General features: G+C 36.5%; 2 protein-coding genes across 2 annotated transcripts in view; one reads left to right on the top strand and one right to left on the bottom strand.

Moving 5' to 3' along the window:
• Positions 1-1,217: 1,217 nt before the first annotated feature.
• Positions 1,218-9,158, top strand: olfml2ba (olfactomedin-like 2Ba). The gene is made up of 8 exons (XM_016499404.1): positions 1,218-1,596; positions 2,735-2,998; positions 3,134-3,241; positions 3,316-3,480; positions 5,107-5,290; positions 5,548-6,576; positions 7,714-7,890; positions 7,964-9,158. The coding sequence occupies exons 1-8, from the start codon at positions 1,441-1,443 to the stop codon at positions 8,581-8,583; spliced, it is 2,703 nt and encodes a 900-aa protein (XP_016354890.1). The 5' UTR covers positions 1,218-1,440; the 3' UTR covers positions 8,584-9,158.
• A 624-nt stretch (positions 9,159-9,782) lies between these two features.
• Positions 9,783-19,347, bottom strand: part of atf6 (activating transcription factor 6) — a 42,174-nt gene continuing 32,609 nt past the window's right edge. The window contains exons 15-16 of the mRNA XM_016499402.1: positions 17,883-17,967; positions 9,783-11,332 (exon numbers count right to left, since the gene is read on the bottom strand). Of these exons, the coding sequence (XP_016354888.1) occupies positions 11,130-11,332; positions 17,883-17,967 (288 nt within the window). The 3' untranslated portion in view covers positions 9,783-11,129. The remainder of the gene's footprint in view (positions 11,333-17,882; positions 17,968-19,347) is intronic.

Here is a 19,347-nt window from a genome sequence, read left to right as displayed (position 1 = left end):
TTGATACATTGTTTTCAGTGTGACTTTCAGATGTATTTACCTAAATATTTGTAATAATTTCTCATCCAGAGTTATCAAATTCATAATTGTTGTATAACAATGCGAAATATTATTAGTATGATTATAAATATACAAATGTGCACTTCTATGGGACAAAATATGCTTTAATATTTGTTAAAAATAATCATTTAAATAATTTAATTAAAGAAATTAAATAAAATGTTGTTGTAAAAATAATATTATAACTAATATTATTGTTCTTGTCTTTATTTATTTGTATAATTTCCATACGTTCATATTGGAGCTTTTTGTTATAACAGTTTGGTTCATTTGGTTAATGTGAACAGTTTTCTTTTTTCTTTTTTTGTTTAAGTGACATGGTGTTACTTGTTCGGTTACTTGTTTTAGTGACATATCAGTCACACTAAACTTAGTTTACTACCACCAGTTCTGGAAGTAAAAAGAGTAAACTTGACCACTAAGGGCCCCAGAGAGTGGGTTGGTTCTATGTCACGCAGCAACAACAGTAATATGGAGCAACACTGACCACTATTGGTTAATAATATCAGTGTAACACCTGGCACTTGCAGATAGGAAAAAGAACGCACTTGTACTGCGTATTTGTATTCTTCTGTGTCTTAACACACACTAGGTGGCGCTGTAACACTTCTATTGCTATGCATAATGTTCTGATCTAGCTACACTTTTAGGAACAGAAAAAAGTTAACCCTATGCACGCATTCAATGCTAAAATGTTTGATTCACACTTCTTGCATAAAATGGACCCGTTTACTAAAACGAATTCAAAATCATAATATTTGGGGGTTATTGGGTCATTTTTATGTCCAAAAGCCAAATTCCCTATAGCAGCTGCGTGCATGACGTCACTGCACAGTCAATGCAAATGTTTTTGTTAGGTAACAAACACATTTAAGAAATTCCACATAAATAATTTATATAACTTTAATAAAGTTCACAAAAAGTTTAAAATAAAGTTTACTATAAATAAATAGTTTTTCTTATGACACATATGTTGATTCTCTTTCTTTCTCAAAAAAAAAAAAAGTTTATAGTCTATAGTTATGACTAGAAATAAAAGTCAATGGGAAGTGCCGTTTTAGCTATAGTGTGAGCATTTGCGGCTGTGGATGCGTGCGCGCAACGTTCAGCGTGCTCCGTGCGTCTCTCCATCCAGCCCCCCTCATTTCAGTTTAAATGTCACTTCACTCCTGCTTCTTCTCAAACCAGTTTCACGCTGAGGACCAGACACCTGCCCTCATGTGGACTTTTGCAAAACCTCATCCCGTTTCAGTTATTTCACCTGGAGGGCAGTGCAAATGGAGATCTGTTTGACGGTTTATCGTTTTTGAAGAGGAAAAAGCCCGATCTGCAAACACAATCTACAGTGGCGTTTGGCGGGATTATATCACACCTTGCACGATGACTGCGATGGGAATCTGGTGCGTTTTATGGCTCGTGGCATTCGCTCTCACTTCAGCCGCTCCGAAATCACACCAGCGACTTCTGGAGAACACGAATGAACAGAATGACACTTTGCAAGTTGAAAGAGATAATCAAGAAAATATATTAAGTCAGGTAAGAATCTCTTCACCGGCGCTCGATACGATTATATCCGTGCAGCTTCTTTATAACCTACAATATTAGTAACACTTCATGATAACTTTCATTAATAACTTATTGACAGTCTTTGCATAATGCTTAACATAATGCGTTTCTGAAGTAAATTCAAATAGCATATAAAATATGATTTAAAAATATATTATTCAAATAAAGGCCTAGAAGAAGTTTTCAAAGAAAAGCACAACATTTCAGAGCATAAACATACGGTCGCGAACAGGCATTGCGTGCTCCTGAGAAAGTTACCATAGCAAAAGTAAGCCTACTGCTGGAGCGATCGTATCTTATGATAGCCTACCCAAAATAATAATAATAATTACTAACATTATTTATCGCTTCATTGCCCATTTTATATCACATGCACATGGTAAAATTGTGTTTTGTTTAAAAAATCTTTAAGATTAAGAAAATTCTGTTACTCACGGTTGGAAAACATTGGTTACACTTTATTTGGTAACACTTTATTTTAAGGTGTCCTTGTTACGCGTTACATGTAATTACTATGGTATTAGCACAGAATTCTGCATAATTGCATCCGATAACCCTAAACCAAACCCTAATCCTATAGGCCAATAAACATGTTGTTAATTAATATTACTCAGTACTTAAATATATAATTACACTGTAACAAGGACACCTTGAAATAAAGTGTAGCTCTTTATTTTAAGGTGTCCTTGTTACAGTGTAATTATATATTTAAGTACTGAGTAATATCAATTAACTTGCTACATGTATTTACTATATGGTTAGGATTAGGGTTTGTCTTAGGGTTACTTGCATGCAATTATGCATAATTGATTGTTGTTATTATAATAGGAAGTACATGTAACAAGGGCACCTTAAAATAAAGTGTTACCAAAAGATTTTCAAAAAGCCTTTTAAAACTGTGTAATTCGCATACTGTTTGAATGTAAGTAGACTAAATTTGTTAATGTTATTAATGAAAGTTACTCAAAAATGTACCAGAAACAAAATAATAGACTTCACAACGTTGGTAACTGAAAAACTGTAATGAACATTAAAATGCACATCAATATACAAACAATGCAACAAAGCTGGCTGGCTGGAAAATGCAAAATGCCTCTTTTCTTTGTAGCTGCTGGGTGATTATGACAAAGTGAAAGCGCTTTCGGAAGGCTCTGACTGTGGCTGTAAATGTGTTGTCAGACCTCTGAGCGCGAGCGCGTGCCAGCGGATTCGGGATGGTCACGCGACGCCTCAGGATTTCTACACGGTGGAGACCATCACATCAGGACCCCACTGCAAATGTGCATGCGTTGCACCTCCGTCGGCTTTAAACCCATGTGAGGGTGACTTCCGGTTGAAGAAGCTGCAACAGGCTGGGAAAGATAATATCAAGGTGACCAGATCATCTGCAGTTGGATCTCATAGACCAGAATAAGTTCAAAATATTGCAGGATATGAATGCATAACATTTCCTACCCCTTAAATAAAACCAGCTCTTGCCATGACGGAATTTACTTCATCGTTACAGCTGTCAACTATACTGGAATTGCTGGAGGGTTCCTTCTATGGCATGGATCTATTGAAATTGCACTCAGTCACCACAAAGCTTCTTGATCGCATGGACACTATAGAAAAAGTAAGTGGTGTTTTTGTTTGTTTTCTTATCTTATACATGCTAAACATATTATTAATGCGATTTGTTATTGACAGATGGTCTTAAACAACCAGACCGAGGAGAAGTCGAACACAAGGAGCACCTCTCCAAATCCACAGCCGCCCACATCTTCACCTACAACTCTGCCTCCACAACCGCAGGAGAAGAGGACCAGTCTGAGGAAGCAGAATGACGAGGCAGCTGCTTTTCAGCACACAGAGGTGGGAGGTGCTATTTAAAACAAATGTTGCATTACATAAGTATCATGTCTAATACGTAACATTGGAACAATCCAAACATTATGTTAAGCCATGAAGTGAAATAGCCCACCTGCTGCGAGCGTTTATTTATTTACTTAGGATCGCTGTCTCAGAGTCAAAAGTGACCTCATGTTGTGACTTGAAACTCTCACTAATTTATCCCATTGTCAACTCTTACATAAGTTGGCATGAAAAGAGCCAAATGACTTGGAGATCCAAAGCAGATGATCTATATCATGATCTGTTAAAGGGATAGTTCACCAAAAAATTAATTTCTGTCAGCATTTACTCACCCTGATGTCATTCCAAACCCATTAGACTTTGATTAATCTTCATAACACAAATTAAGATATTTTAATGAAATCTCAAACATTTCTGTCCCTTCACTGATAGTCCAGGTACTCAAAACATAGATCGTAAAACGAATCTATATGAATCAAGAAGTTCAATCCAAGTTTAGTGAAGAGATACGATTGATTTATATGATGAACAGATTTTAGACTTTTTTTTTTACATTAAAACAATTGACACAAATATGTACATAGAGCACATCACATATGGTAAACACGGAAGCTCAAATGTACATGATCACCCAATGAGGTTGATTCTTATCGTGTGACACACAAGTTTCCGTGTATACCATATGTGACCCTGGAAATTTTTCGAAATTGAGATTTATGCATCATCTGAAAGCTGAATAAATAAGCTTTCCATTGATGTATGGTTTGTTAGGATAGTACAATATTTGGCCGAGATACAACTATTTGAAAATCTGGAATCTGAGGGTGCAAAAAAATCTAAATATTGAGAACATCGCCTTTAAAGTTGTCCAAATTAAGTTCTTAGCAATGCATATTACTAATTAAAAATTAAGTTTTAATATATTTACAGTAGGAAATTTACAAAATATCTTCATGGAACATGATCTTTACTTAATATCCTAATAACTCTAACTAATCCAACTGGACCCTCTAACACTAGCACTTTCTATTATATTTTAATTCTACTTTATCTATTTCTCAGCTTTTTTTATAAAAACAAAAAAAAACTAGCAGCTTTCTATTTTTTCTATTCTATTTACTTGTTTCTCTTTGTGTGTGTGTATGTGTGTGTGTGTGTGTGTGTATAAAATAACTAAATATAATGATTTTTGCCATAAAAGGAAAATCTATAATTTTGACCCATACAATGTATTTTTGGCTATAGCTACAAATATACCCCAGCAACTTAAGACTGGTTTTGTGGTCCGGGGTCACATATGTGATGCATTGTATGTATGTTTATATGTGGGAAAAAAGCCTAAATGAAACGTATTCATCATCATATAAATCAATCTTATCTCTTCACAAGACTTGGATTAAACCAATTCATATGGATTAATTATACATTGCCTTTATGACCATTTTGGATCTTCTAAGTTTTGTTTACCTGGACTTTCAATGAAGGGACAGAAAAATAAGACAGGTCTTACAGGTTTGGAACAATGGTGAGGGTAAGTAAATGATGATAGAATTCAATTTTTTTTTTCTTTATTACATAATATCTCAAAGGCTGCAGTATCACAGTGTCCTCTGATGTACTTAACAGAGTAAATATGAGGAAAAGTTTGTGGGAGATCTCCTGAAGAGCAGCAGATCAGATCTAAACAAGGCCGTTGCAGCTTTGCAAGAACAAGAGCGCCAAGGAAGGGAGAAGCAACCAAAAATAATTGTTAGGGGGATCACATACTATAAATCTGACCCAGTAGATGAGCCAGACACAGAGGAGAACTGTAAGTATAACTTTGATTTCACCATCTACATTCAAAGATCTCAGACATTTGAAGTTTGGAAAAACACTCTTAAAAATGAAGGTTCTTTATTGGTAACTGTGGTTCCATGAATAACTTTTAACATCCATAGAACTTTTTTATTGGAAAAAAAGTTCTTTAGATTATTAAAATGTTCTTTACAGTAAGATTCTTTGGGGAACCTACATTGGTTCTTCAATGGCATTGCTGTGAAAGCCCTTTTTTGTTCTTAATTTCAGTAGATGAAAATCACAGTGGTGACAGCCCAATTGATCTCTTTGCCGACGAGCAGCTCCTTCATCACAAAGCTCGCCACTTTAGGCCGGTCATCAAGGCGTGGTCTATCCGCCCAAAACCCAAGAGTGAAGTCTCAAAAGGGGGAGATGGCCTTCAAACTCCATTTACTGGACTGTTGGACTCTGCCTTGCCGATTAAAACGCCTACTGAACCAATATCCGTTCAGACTCAAACCAGTCGTTCCACCACAGACAACTCTACAGGAAATGAAAGAGCCACACCAACACCTGCTGTGATGGATAATTTAAAGGTCACCATCCACAAGGAACATATTATACCTCAAACCATCGCCAAAAAAAAGGAGGCAAGCAACATGGAGCCCTTAACTCCATCTGTAAGACAAGCTCAAAACATGCTGGTCAGGTCATCCAATCTGGGCCACATTAAAACGAATGAGTCAGTCACAGCAGCTGCTGCTAAAGGGGTGGCTGCGGAGCCAACTCTGACAGAGATCACCACCAACAGGACTGTTGAAAAGAAAACATCTGTATCTTCTGTGACCGAAAATGGAATTGTTACCAAGGAAAATCTGAAAGATGAAAGAAATGCTTCAATGCTTTCAATGGAGAGTTTAACTCAAAGCACATTTTGGAGAATAACACCATTACCAACTCCTCATTCGGACTCTTTAACAGTCACAGAAAGCTCATTGGGATCAACTGCTCACACAAGAGCTGCTACCACCATTGTGACGTCACCTCATGCCATTGAAAGCAAGAGAGACTCAGTTACCCACTTACCCAAGATGACTCCTAAACAGACATTAACCTCAGTGCCGTCTTCGATGACCACTACAAAAACTACCACAATAACAACTACAACCCCAAGCAAACCCGGCAAACGTAAATATAGCATAAGCTGGGATGAGGATGAAGAGGAAGAGGTAGTGGTAGAAGAGGAAATGGAAAGAATGAAAGCTGTAAAAACTGTGGTTGAAAAGAGCATGGTAGAGGGACCTCAAAAGAAGCCAGGTATAGCTTTGCGATGTTCTTGTTATTATTTATTTTATTTAATTATCTTGTTATTTTTTATGTTATTATTGTTTATTTGTTATTATTTTATTATAAATGTTAAAATAACTTATTTTGGAAGTACTGATTTTATTTATTATGAATTACAATTGTATTTTGTTATATTTCTAAATAATTAAAAAATAATAATTGTACCAATTATGAAAGTAAAAAATAAAAATATTAATAAATACAATAAAATAATATATATTTTTTCTTCATATAACTGTACCAATTTATGAAAGCAAAATATTTTCCATCATCACTTAAAGGGATAGTTCACCCAAAAATCAAGCGTAGCGTTAGTTCTGACAGGTCACGTTAGTCAAGCTCGCATCAGCTGACCTTCAGCTGATCCCCATCTTTCAGTCATTATTTACTCACCCTCATGTCATTCCAAACCCGTAAGACCTTTGTTCATCTTCGGGAACACAAATTAAGATATTTTTGAAGAAATCCGAGAGTCTTTCTGACCCTCCATAGACAGCAACACAACTGAAATGTTCCCGGCTGATGTGGATAGCATTATCTGTAAAAACATTTTATGGCCCAGAAAGGTAGTAAGAACATCGTTAAAATAGTCAATAATAAAATCAGTGGTTCAACCATAATGTTATGAAGCTACGAGAATACTTTTTGTGTGCAAAGAAAACAAAAATAACGACTTTATTCAACAATTCTTCTCTTCCAAATCTCATCTTCTGCCATTATCGGGGGTACCTCTGCATGTAAACAACACGCGCGTGATGCTGCTAACGTAGAATACGCATGCCCTGCGTCTTGTTTATGTGCTGAGGACAGAATGCGCATGCATCTTGGTACTCTCGATAATGACGGAATATGTGATTTGGAAGAGAAGAATTGTTGAATAAAGTTGCTATTTTTGTTTTCTTTGCGCACAAAATTTCATCAAAAATATCTTAATTTGTGTTCTGAAGATGAACAAAGTCTTACGGGTTTGTAACGACATTAGGGTGAGTAATTAATGACTGAATTTTCATTTTTGGGTGAACTATCCCTTTGTTGAATTCAGAATGTTTGCATGGTTTGGCACAAAAATGAATAAAACACCAACATAATTCTGGGTTTCGTTTGAAGGAATGTGTAAGGACACTTTGGCCACAATCTCAGAGCCCATCACACACAATACATACGGTCGTAATGAGGGCGCTTGGATGAAGGATCCACTGGCTCAAGATGACAAGATCTATGTCACAAACTATTATTATGGCAACAACCTTCTGGAATTCCGCAACATGGATGTCTTCAAACAAGGTATGGCTCTTTTTTCAGATAAACATTATAAATAAGCAATTTTACTGGTTTTGTTTTCTTACTTTTATTCAAGGTCGCTTCACTAATTCCTACAAGCTGCCTTATAATTGGATCGGCACCGGCCATGTGGTCTACAAGGGTGCTTTCTATTACAACCGCGCATTCTCCCGAGACATTATTAAGTACGACCTGCGGTTGCGTTACGTGGCTGCCTGGACCATGCTGCACGATGCGGTGTTTGATAATGACGACATGTCCACGTGGAGATGGAGAGGAAACTCGGACATGGATCTGGCCGTCGACGAAAGCGGACTTTGGGTGATCTACCCAGCGCTGGACGACGAGGGCTTCTTGCAGGAAATGATCGTCTTGAGCCGCCTGAACCCCAATGATCTAAGCATGAAGCGTGAAACCACATGGAGGACCGGGCTTCGACGCAATCGCTATGGCAATTGCTTCATCGTATGCGGCGTTCTTTACGCGACCGATAGCTACAATCAGCAGGACACCAGTTTGTCCTACGCCTTTGACACCCACACTAACACTCAGGTGATCCCTCACCTGCCTTTCAGCAACAACTATACTTACATCACTCAGATCGATTACAACCCCAAAGAGAGGGTGTTGTACACCTGGGATAACGGACATCAGGTCACGTATAATATTCAGTTTGCATATGTAGACCCACTGTAGACCAGAGCAAGTGTGTCCTTTGGAGAAAGTAGAAGAAACCGTAAATGTGTTCAAGTGGATTGTGGATCAGTTCACTCAGCTTTTCTTAACTTCATGTAGTTTAATGTACTTCTTAATATGCTATTATGTTTTCAAAGTGTAAAAACTGACCCATATTGTTGCATTTAGGGTGAAAACAAAGAAAAGCAACTTCGTTAACAGAATTTCTGTACACTCAAACGCTGCAGCTATATGAGCTTTGCAGTTTGCATTGATGCCCACTTCTTTAGATATTGTCGCTTGCTTTTGCACTATGAAAATGAACCTCTTTATGTTTATAACTATACCTCTAATAAGGCTGGCAGGAGTTTTGAGGCGTTGTATTCTTAAATCCAGTAGAATACATTGTATATACTGTAATATAAAAGCTAAAACATGGGATTGATGAATGTAAAAAATACAATTTGTATTTTCATAAACATATCTCAAAGCTTTTTTTTTTCTTACAAACTATCACTTGCACATGTGATAAAAGTTTGCAATTGTAAAAACATTTGCAATTGTATAATTTCAGTAAAACAAGAGTAGACAGCGTTTTGTGCACATTTTCAGTGTTTTTTTCATCAGTACGTTTGATACATTTTATCAATGTAATCTTTTTATGCATATTTTATTGCAATTTCATTTAATCTTTTAGCACTTAAGAAATTCAAATCTCTGTCAGACTCAGAAAATGGCTGCAATAAAATGAATTGAAATAAGACATTTGGCTCTGGTTTTCCTTTCATAGTAAAGATGTCAAGTGAAAGTGTGTTTTTAGCACAGATATTCTTATTGGTCACTTACTGTAGATGAGAGCAAAGTGCTACACTATAAACCCCTTGATCCACTGAGCTAAATCTGGAGAAACAAAACACATCTACCGTATTTTATCCCTAAAACACTGTTTACCCCAGTCTTTGAAATTACCTATAATCAGCACTTTACAGCGCCTCAGCCCCCACATTTACACAAACCTTCAATTTCAGAGAGCAAATTCAGACTGACATAAGACTCTGTCTGCATCCTAAAAACAAAAGATGCACACAAATCACCCACAAACTTGAGTCCAGTGTTTATTTCTTTGCATTGTTACAAAATAGCTTTCATTGCGATCACTGTATGAACAAACAAAAAATCTTTCCAAAAATGAAGAAATTAAATATATTGAAAATAAAAATGCTGCCAGAGAGGAAAAAGGGATTTGTTGAAAAATAAATGAAACATTTCTACTGCAATGCTAAGGACAAAATGTGGAATTTTCTCACTAAATACTAATATATCATCCACATTTTGAGAACAAAGCTTCACCTGAGTTGAGTTTATAAACTGTGAAATTCAAATTTGTCAATTGTGAAAAGCAACGACAGATTGGAAAGCTATTATAAGCTAATAATCACATTGCTTTCGAATGGTAACCGACTACGGCATCCTAAACAGGACAAGAAACAAGTGCACGTCTAAATACGTTAGAATAAGAGAGACAAATACACAGTGAACAAGGACAGATGAGGTACAAATTAACATTAATAATCAGTGTCTCTTCTACAACTTCAAATTAACAGCCAGTATTGTTAACAACTGTATTTATGTCAAGCACACCTTATTTAAAGTGCAATTAAGCCACTAAGAAAAACATGAAGGCATGAAATACATTAAAATGAACTGACAGATGTTGCATAAGACCCCCAACCCCAAACTGCTATTCCAATTAGAATTAGTCTAAAATGATTATCCTTCAAAGGCCAAGTATAAAGCAGAAGTATTATCTAAATACTTTAAAATATATATATTTTTGTATATATATTTACAGCACCGTCCTGAATCAGATCCATCAAATGGAAAGTCAATTACACTGACTCAAAAGTTTAAATAATCCATCTTCCTGCTTTTCTATTCAATAGCAATGTCACACAAAAATTAAAAAGCAAAGCAAAACAAAACTCACTGGCAATGCAGTTTGTTTGAGGATAGTGGTGTTGAAGAATATGTCGCTGAATATGACCATTAAATGTGTACCAAACAAGCTTGGTACAAATATTAAACCTTAATAAATATTCATTTGAATTAATTTTATAAACAAAACGCACAGTACACACAAAAAAACAAAAACAACTCCCTGACAGCTACCACATACAGCAGAAAAGTGTTCAATAATCGAGCCAGATCGCACTTTGGTTTGGGAGATTTGGATAATGAATGCTCCCGTAGTTCAGCTGGTAGAACATGCTTGAAGTCACTTTGCAAAAAGTGTAGCCATTCAATACATATTCCAGTCTACTGACTTAATAAGACTGTAATATGTATTGAATGGCTTACTAGATGCATTTGGAAGAGGTGCCTTCAAGAGGAATTCTCGACTAATGTTGAATATCTTGGTGATTTGTTTACCAAGATCCTGGTTGGCCACTCGAATAAGAAGAGGCACAAAAATTAACACAAAATGCTTATTATGTAACAAAATAGATGATGGTGAAAAAAACGGGTAATTCACAACAAAACAAGATTGATAAGATAGAAAGCTGAGACTAAGAAGAACCCATGAGGACACCGACGGGGGCCGCAGGCTGGTTGTTGTTGGGGGCCGCGTGATAGAAAGAGTCTGTGTCTGTCTGATTGGCCCGCAAGATGGGTGGAATAGTAGACGACTTGATGTGGAGTATCCTGGTGTCCATGACCTCACAGTCGATCTGCATCATCACCTCAAACTCTTTGTCTTTAATGATGCTCTCTGCAGTGAGACAGAAAAGTCACTGTATTAGCACAGAAAATATAATCATATAAAACAGCACTCGGTGCTCAGCTCTGTGAAAGTAATGGTTAAAGAAATGCAGGTGATATGCCGGGTGGCCTGTGGAGGTTAAGAGGCATTTTAGGGGCTCCTTTCACACCAAGGTCAGTCACACGCTGGCCTTTATCTTCACATAGCAGTAAACACAACAGATGATGACTCCCACATGAAAGAAAACGGGGTTAAAAGGATAGTTCACCCAAAAATGAAAATTTTATGTTTATCTGCTTACCCCCAGGGCATCCAAGATGTAGGTGACTTTGTTTCTTCAGTAGAACACAAACGAAGATTTTTAACTCAAACCGTTGCAGTCTGTCAGTCTTATAATGGAAGTGAATGGGAATCACGGCTTTGAGAGTAAAAAAAAACATACACAAACAAAACCAAATTATACCCTGCTGCTCGTGACGATACATTGTCCAGCGCAAGTGCATTACCGCCACCTATCTCTCAAAAGGACCACTGACACTCCTAATTGAGATTGTAGATAGTGTCAATGGTCCATTTGAGAGATAGGTGGCGGGAATGCACTTAAAAGTCTGCGATCCGCCGTAAAGCAAGAAGAAGACGCGTTACGCGCCGGCTGTCGAGGACGCACTCAGGACAGTTCAGACATTGCAGTGCATCAGAGGTAAAAAACTATATAAATACTGTTCAGTTTCTTGCACAGACCGATCGTTTCATGTCTTTACACATCAATGTATCGTCACGAGCCGCAGGGTTTAATTTGGTTTTGTTTGTTTTGTTTTTTTTTACTCTCAAAGCCGTGATTCCCATTCACTTCCATTATAAGACTGACAAGACTGCAACGGTTTGAGTTAAAAATCTTCGTTTGTGTTCTACTGAAGAAACAAAGTCACCTACATCTTGGATGCCCTGGGGGTAAGCAGATAAACATAAAATTTTCATTTTTGGGTGAACTATTCCTTTAAGGAAAGGTACACTACCATTCAAAAGTTTGAGGTCACTAAGTTTTTTAATTTAATACTTTTATTCAGCAAGACTGTATTAAACTGATCAAACTTGGCAGTAAAGTAATTTATAATGGTAAGAAATTTTGAAAGATTTCTATTTCAAATAAATCCTGCCCTTTGGAACTTTCTATTCATCAAAGAATCAAGAAACAAATTATCACAGTTCCCGCAAAAATATTAAGCAGCAACTGTTTTCAACATTGATAATTATAAGAAATATTACTTAAGTATCAAATCAGCATATTAGAATGATTTCTGAAGGATCATGTGACACTGAAGACTGAAGTAAAGGCTGCTGAAAATTCATCTTTGCCATAGCAGGAATAAATCACATTTTAAAATATATTAAAAGACAGTTATTTTAAATATTAATAATATTTAACAATATGACTGGTTGACTGCATTTTTTATTAAATAAATACAACCTTTGTGAACATTAAATATATATATATATATATATCTCTCACCAACCGCAAATGTTTGAACATTTTACTAATTTCTATGATTTTTCCAGGCCTTGAGATCACAATTTTAAACTACATTTTTTCCTGGCTATTTCCAGGTTTTCCATGAATTTGGGGATCATAAAACTTTTAAAAGCAACAAAATTTGCTGTATAATTTAGAAATCTCAAACAGATAAAAACGTCAATATTTTGATTAAAAAAATAACAAGATAACGCAGAAGAGAAAGTATAGATTAAAAAAATCCATTAAAAGGAACATTTTAAAAACACTGCTGTATCATACAAGTGCTGACAGGCAATAACACATTTACTCGCCAAAATCTACTGGTACTTAAATACGTGAACAATACAGATCTAGCTTTGGTTTTACTGACACAGTGGGATGCCCCCATCACCCTTTATCTCTGGAAGTGAAGGTCAGGCCGTGAATTCATTCCCCATGTTCTGACAGACTCATAAAAGCGCTCGTCAAACACAAGCTATGAGTATTTTGTAAGGAACCATTAAAAGTATGATGGTTTACACTCACTACAGATGTTCTATGGTCTATCTTCTATAAGGACAACTTTCTATACTTCACATACATGCACAGCAAATGGACGGCAGGAAAGTAACTTTTACAGCAGACTTGTGCGATTCGCTCCAGCACTGATAAAAGCTTTATAGGCTGGAGAGCATCACGGTAGGTCAATGTAAAGCACTTTTCCAGCCCTTACTGGTGAATACATTTACGCATCCTACAGTCAATCATTCCTGACGAGCGCTTCAGCCCCACACCCACAATGATGATCTCAAAACCGGTGATTTACAGTCAGAGTCTTTCTGACGTGTTCCTGAAACCAAAATCTTACCCATCTATCTCTAATGCACCACTGAACAGTCAATGGTATGGGATAAAGTTTCAATATCTCACAAAATGTGTATTTTCACAGGTGCTTAAAGAAAACCTCAGCAGTGCTGCAGAAATCATCATAGATGATGGGTTACAGCAATCATCTCACTGTATTTCACTGCAAGCACTAAAAATGACACTGGACTGCTGAGCTGTACACGTCATCACATATTAAAATACAATCTTTTCCATCCTATATATATACTAAGTTTCCAATATGTCAGAAATGTCATTTTCCATTCTCACAGAAGGCTTTTCGTTAGGTGAATTCCCATTGGATATGTCTGGTACTGTGCCTGACTTTCCAAACACCATTTAAAATACTGATTAAGGCAACATGTGGACTCAAGGGTAAATTCCTGATGAGGTTGTGGTTGCGAAGCTTTGAGATTCCAGCCAAAATCACTTTCCCCCATTACTGACAGTTTAAGATGAATACTTTGCTAGAAAAAATTAAACCAAATATAAATCGAGAAATGAATTGAACTCTGATTCGATATGAATTATTCGGTCCAATTCATGAGCCAGATAAAGCAGGTCATTAATAAAAAGAACCATCTTAAAACAACGAATCGTTCACTGATTTGGTTCTCAAGACTCATTGATCAGTGGTTCTTGAGTTAACGGCTCACTGGAGAGAAAGATTATGAGTAAATAAATATCTTTTCAGACATTTCGGCAAAATTAAAACTATAGTATGACTTCAAAAGACTTGGAATAAAATGCACAAGTTGTATGTTGTTGTATGTCACTATGAACTAGACAAAAATTCTCTTTTTGTGTCCATTTGGGGTGAGAATTGTAACTTTTGTACTTTTTGGCTTTCTTTTCTTCATTTGTTTTTTTCACTAGGCTTTTGCCTATAAAGCAATGCCTGTGACTGAAGAGTAAAAGTGTTCATGATATGACTTCGAAATGTGTGCAGTGCACAAACAAACAAAGAAAAGGGAATATGATGATCATCATCATCATCTCCAACATTCACAAACGATTATAATGCTGACTCAGAACTCCCACAGGGAAGACAGCGAAAGAGAACAGATAATATATGTACTGACACTGCCAGGCACTGCAACAATAGTTTCCAAACCATGAAATTGATGGAGAAAAAAATATATTGTTTTGTTATTCATGTTGTTTTCAAGATAGAAATCAACCACCTTGAAAACATTGATGAATTGAACAGAAAGGTTATTCCTCCATCCCTGCATCACATGCGGTGGAAAACACCCGACCCCAACACACAAGTTTGAACATTTTGTAGACTGGAACAGAATCAGCTGGGGGCAATTTCAAAAACTAGACTCCTGTTGTCCAAAAGTTGTTCTCTTAATAAAACCATGTGAAACCCAACTTTCAACATTCATTTTTAAATCAACACAGGATGGAGCCGGAAAAAAAAACTGATGCAGAGTACACCATGCTCGGCCGTTCTCTCAAGAGGGAATACTTAGATTTGGGTTACATAAACAATTTAAGTCTATGATCTTTAAAATATGTCAGGTTTCTTGTTTTCCGTCGAGGTGGTGTGCAAACTGCACAACTAATTGCAGACTATGTGCGTCAATTACAAGATCAAGCTCTTCCCAGACATCGCATTCTAACACAAGCTCACGCACATAGCAACTAGAATGTTTATTCTTGTCATTAAATAACATGAAGCACATGCCCTCATTTTTGGAGATAATTTTTTAACCCCTGCTTCCCAATACTTCTCTTTCTCAGAGTTACATCGGCTGTGGCTCTATAACCGGAACAGTTCACACACCTGGTGACTGGTTGGAAAGATTTCAAACTGTATTAAAACAAGGTTTGCAATCTGACCTTGTGTCTGCGATTAGTATCATGATTGCATACACTAGAATAGAGACTCAAATAAGCAACTGACATAACTACTAAAAGTTAGGGGCATTTGGCACTACCAAAATCATAGTAGGAATGACTATATTAATTATACTTCTCTCAATATTCTCTTTCAAAAAAATCTTTCCCAAAAGCCTGTTTACACTGCAAGGTCAGTATATCACATTTCCCTTCCTGAGTTCAGTATGGAGTAATCTTATCTGATACTCTGACCACATCCAAGAAATGAAAGGAAAGAAATGTAATAATAAAAGGAATGGAACGTTTACAGAAATGATTAGACACCCATAAAATTTCAAAACCGTTCTCTCTTTGACTTTCATAAGAGCATACGAGAATCCCTTGTCTTAACCAAATTACATATGTAAAAAATTATATATATTCTGACCCTCGAATCTGATTGGCTGAGAGGAGTGTGATATTCTAGTGATAACAGAACTCCAACCGTTTCACGTTTCACTGTTTGTATCACTCCGCTTGCGGTATTTCTCATAGCGAGTGTCATGGTGGATGCCCAAATCCACTATACTTTTATAAATAATACTGTTTTTTTGTGTCAAGGAATGCAGTTTTAAGAGTTTTTCTTATGCCGAGTTCACACTGCATGATTTTCAAACTTGTCGGATCGCCGTTGTTTTCACACTGCGTGACTATCTGGGGTAGCATTCAGTTGCTGCTGTGTTCACATTGCACGATGGATCGGTGACAGGGGGTTTCACACTGCATGACTTCACAATAGGAAGAATCGCCGACAGCTCTGTCTGGTCCACAAACTACGTTTCACAACAAAACACACGCGAGAAGTGATAAGGAAATAACGCGAGAACCCGCGTGTGTCAGACCGGAGTTCTCGAGCGAGACTGGAATTATTAAAAAATATATATATATAGCCTGCAAATTGTCTGTGAGCTGATTTCCAGCTACAAGGAGAAAAAGAAAAACAGATTATGCAGGAGGGAGATGCAGGCAACAGGGATTGGGTGTTATGCTGATGTTGTGGCTGGTCAAGCAAATGTTTGTGCTTGTTTCTGTATGATATAATTGTTCCTATATCTATTAAAAAGCTGAAATTCTGGTCTATAACACCTCCCCGAACTTCCCTCTGCCCTGTATCTTGGTCTCTCATTGGCTGTGGGTCATCACCGATGTAGTTTTCTGTCAGAAATCATTGCACACAGCGTGATTGTGAATCGCTGACAGCTCCAAATATTTAGCATGCCAAATACGGCGACGTGTCGGCGATTCCCTCAGATCGCGTCTATCGCGTGCGATTTCACAAAACCTGTCGGCGAGTGAAAAATCGGGCTAAAATCGTGCAGTGTGAACTTGGAATTTGGAAAGAATGTACTTGTTTACAGTTCAAATATGCAGTTTGTTAATAAAGATCATTTCTATCACAGCCATGCCGATATACAGCCATATCGCACGGCTACTCGTGTGACATTGCTCATATATACACACACAATATTACACAATATACAATATCACATACATCATATTTATTATTTCATATTAATATTATACTTTCTATAATTTAATATTATATAAATACAAATTAATTACAGATATTATGACATAATGAATAAATTAACGCACAAACTACATAAATCTATCAGATGCTAGAACTCAATCCGATCTCCTGCAGGGCTCATTAATATGTCATTAACTCTGGGAGCTCTTTTGTACTGGTCCCCTGTCAAGCCTCTGAGTGGAACATTCTCACCCAGCAGTTTTGTAATCAGAGGCTGCAGGCCTGCTGTGAGTGGAGACACCATTCTGGTTTTAAGTACAAGGATCTGACTGTGATCTCATTAGCTCACAGTCATACACTGCAATGGTCTAAGACCAGGGCAAGTCTGGGCTATGGTGGTTTTGAATGTAGGATGAGTGTTGAAATGTAAACCGAGATCTATGTTGCCAGTCAAAAGACATGTTTTTTTTCCAAGTTTAACTACTGTTAACTTGACAAGGCAACTTAAAAAGCAGTGCTTATTGCGTGACATGCTAAAAACAGTGATACAGTTTATTAAAAAAAAACAGTTAATAACTGCCTAGACACACTGCATGTACTAGTCATGTACAGATGTGTCTCTTTTTTGATTAAATTCTAATTTCATAAAACATAAATAGAATATGCAATAATGCCACTTACAGCAAAGGATCTGGATTAATACAAGGCCAAAAACAACACAATATAGGCCTAGATTTAATATAAATTTAAGGAATAATGATTATTATTAGCATTAGATGACAGTTCATTAGGAAATAAGATTATTCACAATTCTTTTCTCTTACCATTGTAATTCATAGCTGGCAGGACCACAGACATCTTAGGGCGGCTGCCTTTGTTGTGGTTGGTGGCGGGAAGAAGGAGGTGATCCTGTAAGCAAAAGAGGAACAGCCATCAGCCAACCACAAAAACACATGAAGGCTCAACCCTGCTTAGCTTCAGTGGGCAACCAGTCTTGGGCTGCAGGGTGATATGGCTGTGGCTGACATGCACGAGGAATGTTTATTACATTGCTGATGCTGAGGACATTGTTAAATTGCTCTAGTCACTGTTTAAGAAGTCTGAAGCATCAATTTGGTTGCTAAAAAAAGTAAAATTGTGTTGGACAGTGAGAGTGAGACACTAATATATATATATATATATATACAAAAACTTAATTTAACGTAATTTATCAATGCTTTTGATCAAAAATACAGTAAAAATTTAATATTTTGAAATATTGTTACAATTTGAAATAAGTATTACAAAAAAAAAACCATTACTCCAGTCTTCAATGTTGCATTATTTTTCAGAAATCATTCTAATATTCTGATTTGGTGCTCAAGAACCTTTCTTAATATTAATGGTCAAAGCAGTTGTCCCGTTTTATATTTTTGCTTAAAAACCATTATACATTTTTTTCATGTTCCCACATTTCATTTTCATGTTCTGATGCATTTAAAATTAACATTTGCTGAAGAAAGCAGACAGTTTCTTTCAGTGCAAGCAAACTGACATTTGAAGACCTAGAGTCATTTAACACTTCTATAATCAGGTCAGAATTTTGTCTATGTTAGTCCAACTCAGTTGTACCAATTGGAGACATTCTCCATCTCCAGTCACACCCGTTGAAGACAGAAACCATATGGAAAGGAAAGCCCATGAGCTGGAGATTATAATAACACTCATGTCTGTGCAATGGATGGGAAACGGGTGATGGATTTGTGACGTCTTTTGTCATGTAGACTTCAGTAAATGTGTTTGTGCTTAATACCATCTGTTTGTCACTGTACTAAAGATGTGCCGGAAGTTGAATTCACAATGGGACTCAAATAGTTTACCCAAAAGTGAAAAATTCTGTAATTAATTATTTGTCTTCATGTCATTCCAAATCCTTATTATTTCCATTCTTTAATTGATTCCAATTCTTGAGCTCCCCATTGATTAAAATTGCCTTTTTAACAGTTTTCAGGTTCAACAGGTTTTATAAAGGCAAATTTAAGATTTTTGAGACCCTTTCGAGACCAAGAAAAAAAAAACCTAAAGGAATAAATTTAAGGCAACAATACATTAACATATTCTTTAAATGTAAATGTCAAGGGAGCACACAATGAGTTGTATTAGCAAAACTTTGTTACTTACAACAGATCTAAATTACTTTTTAGCTTAAGGTTTAATACCTGCTCCCGACCAGTAGAATGAATGAATAAATACATTTTTTTTACTGTACCTTCTGATAACACTACAAAAAAAGTGATGTTGTTCTTTAGC

The sequence above is a fragment of the Sinocyclocheilus anshuiensis genome, unplaced genomic scaffold (assembly GCF_001515605.1).
Source record: "Sinocyclocheilus anshuiensis isolate Anshui unplaced genomic scaffold, SAMN03320099.WGS_v1.1 scaffold1746, whole genome shotgun sequence".
Taxonomy (NCBI): domain Eukaryota; kingdom Metazoa; phylum Chordata; class Actinopteri; order Cypriniformes; family Cyprinidae; genus Sinocyclocheilus; species Sinocyclocheilus anshuiensis.
Note: the sequence above shows the minus strand (reverse complement) of the source record. Positions and strands in the feature narration are given on the sequence as shown.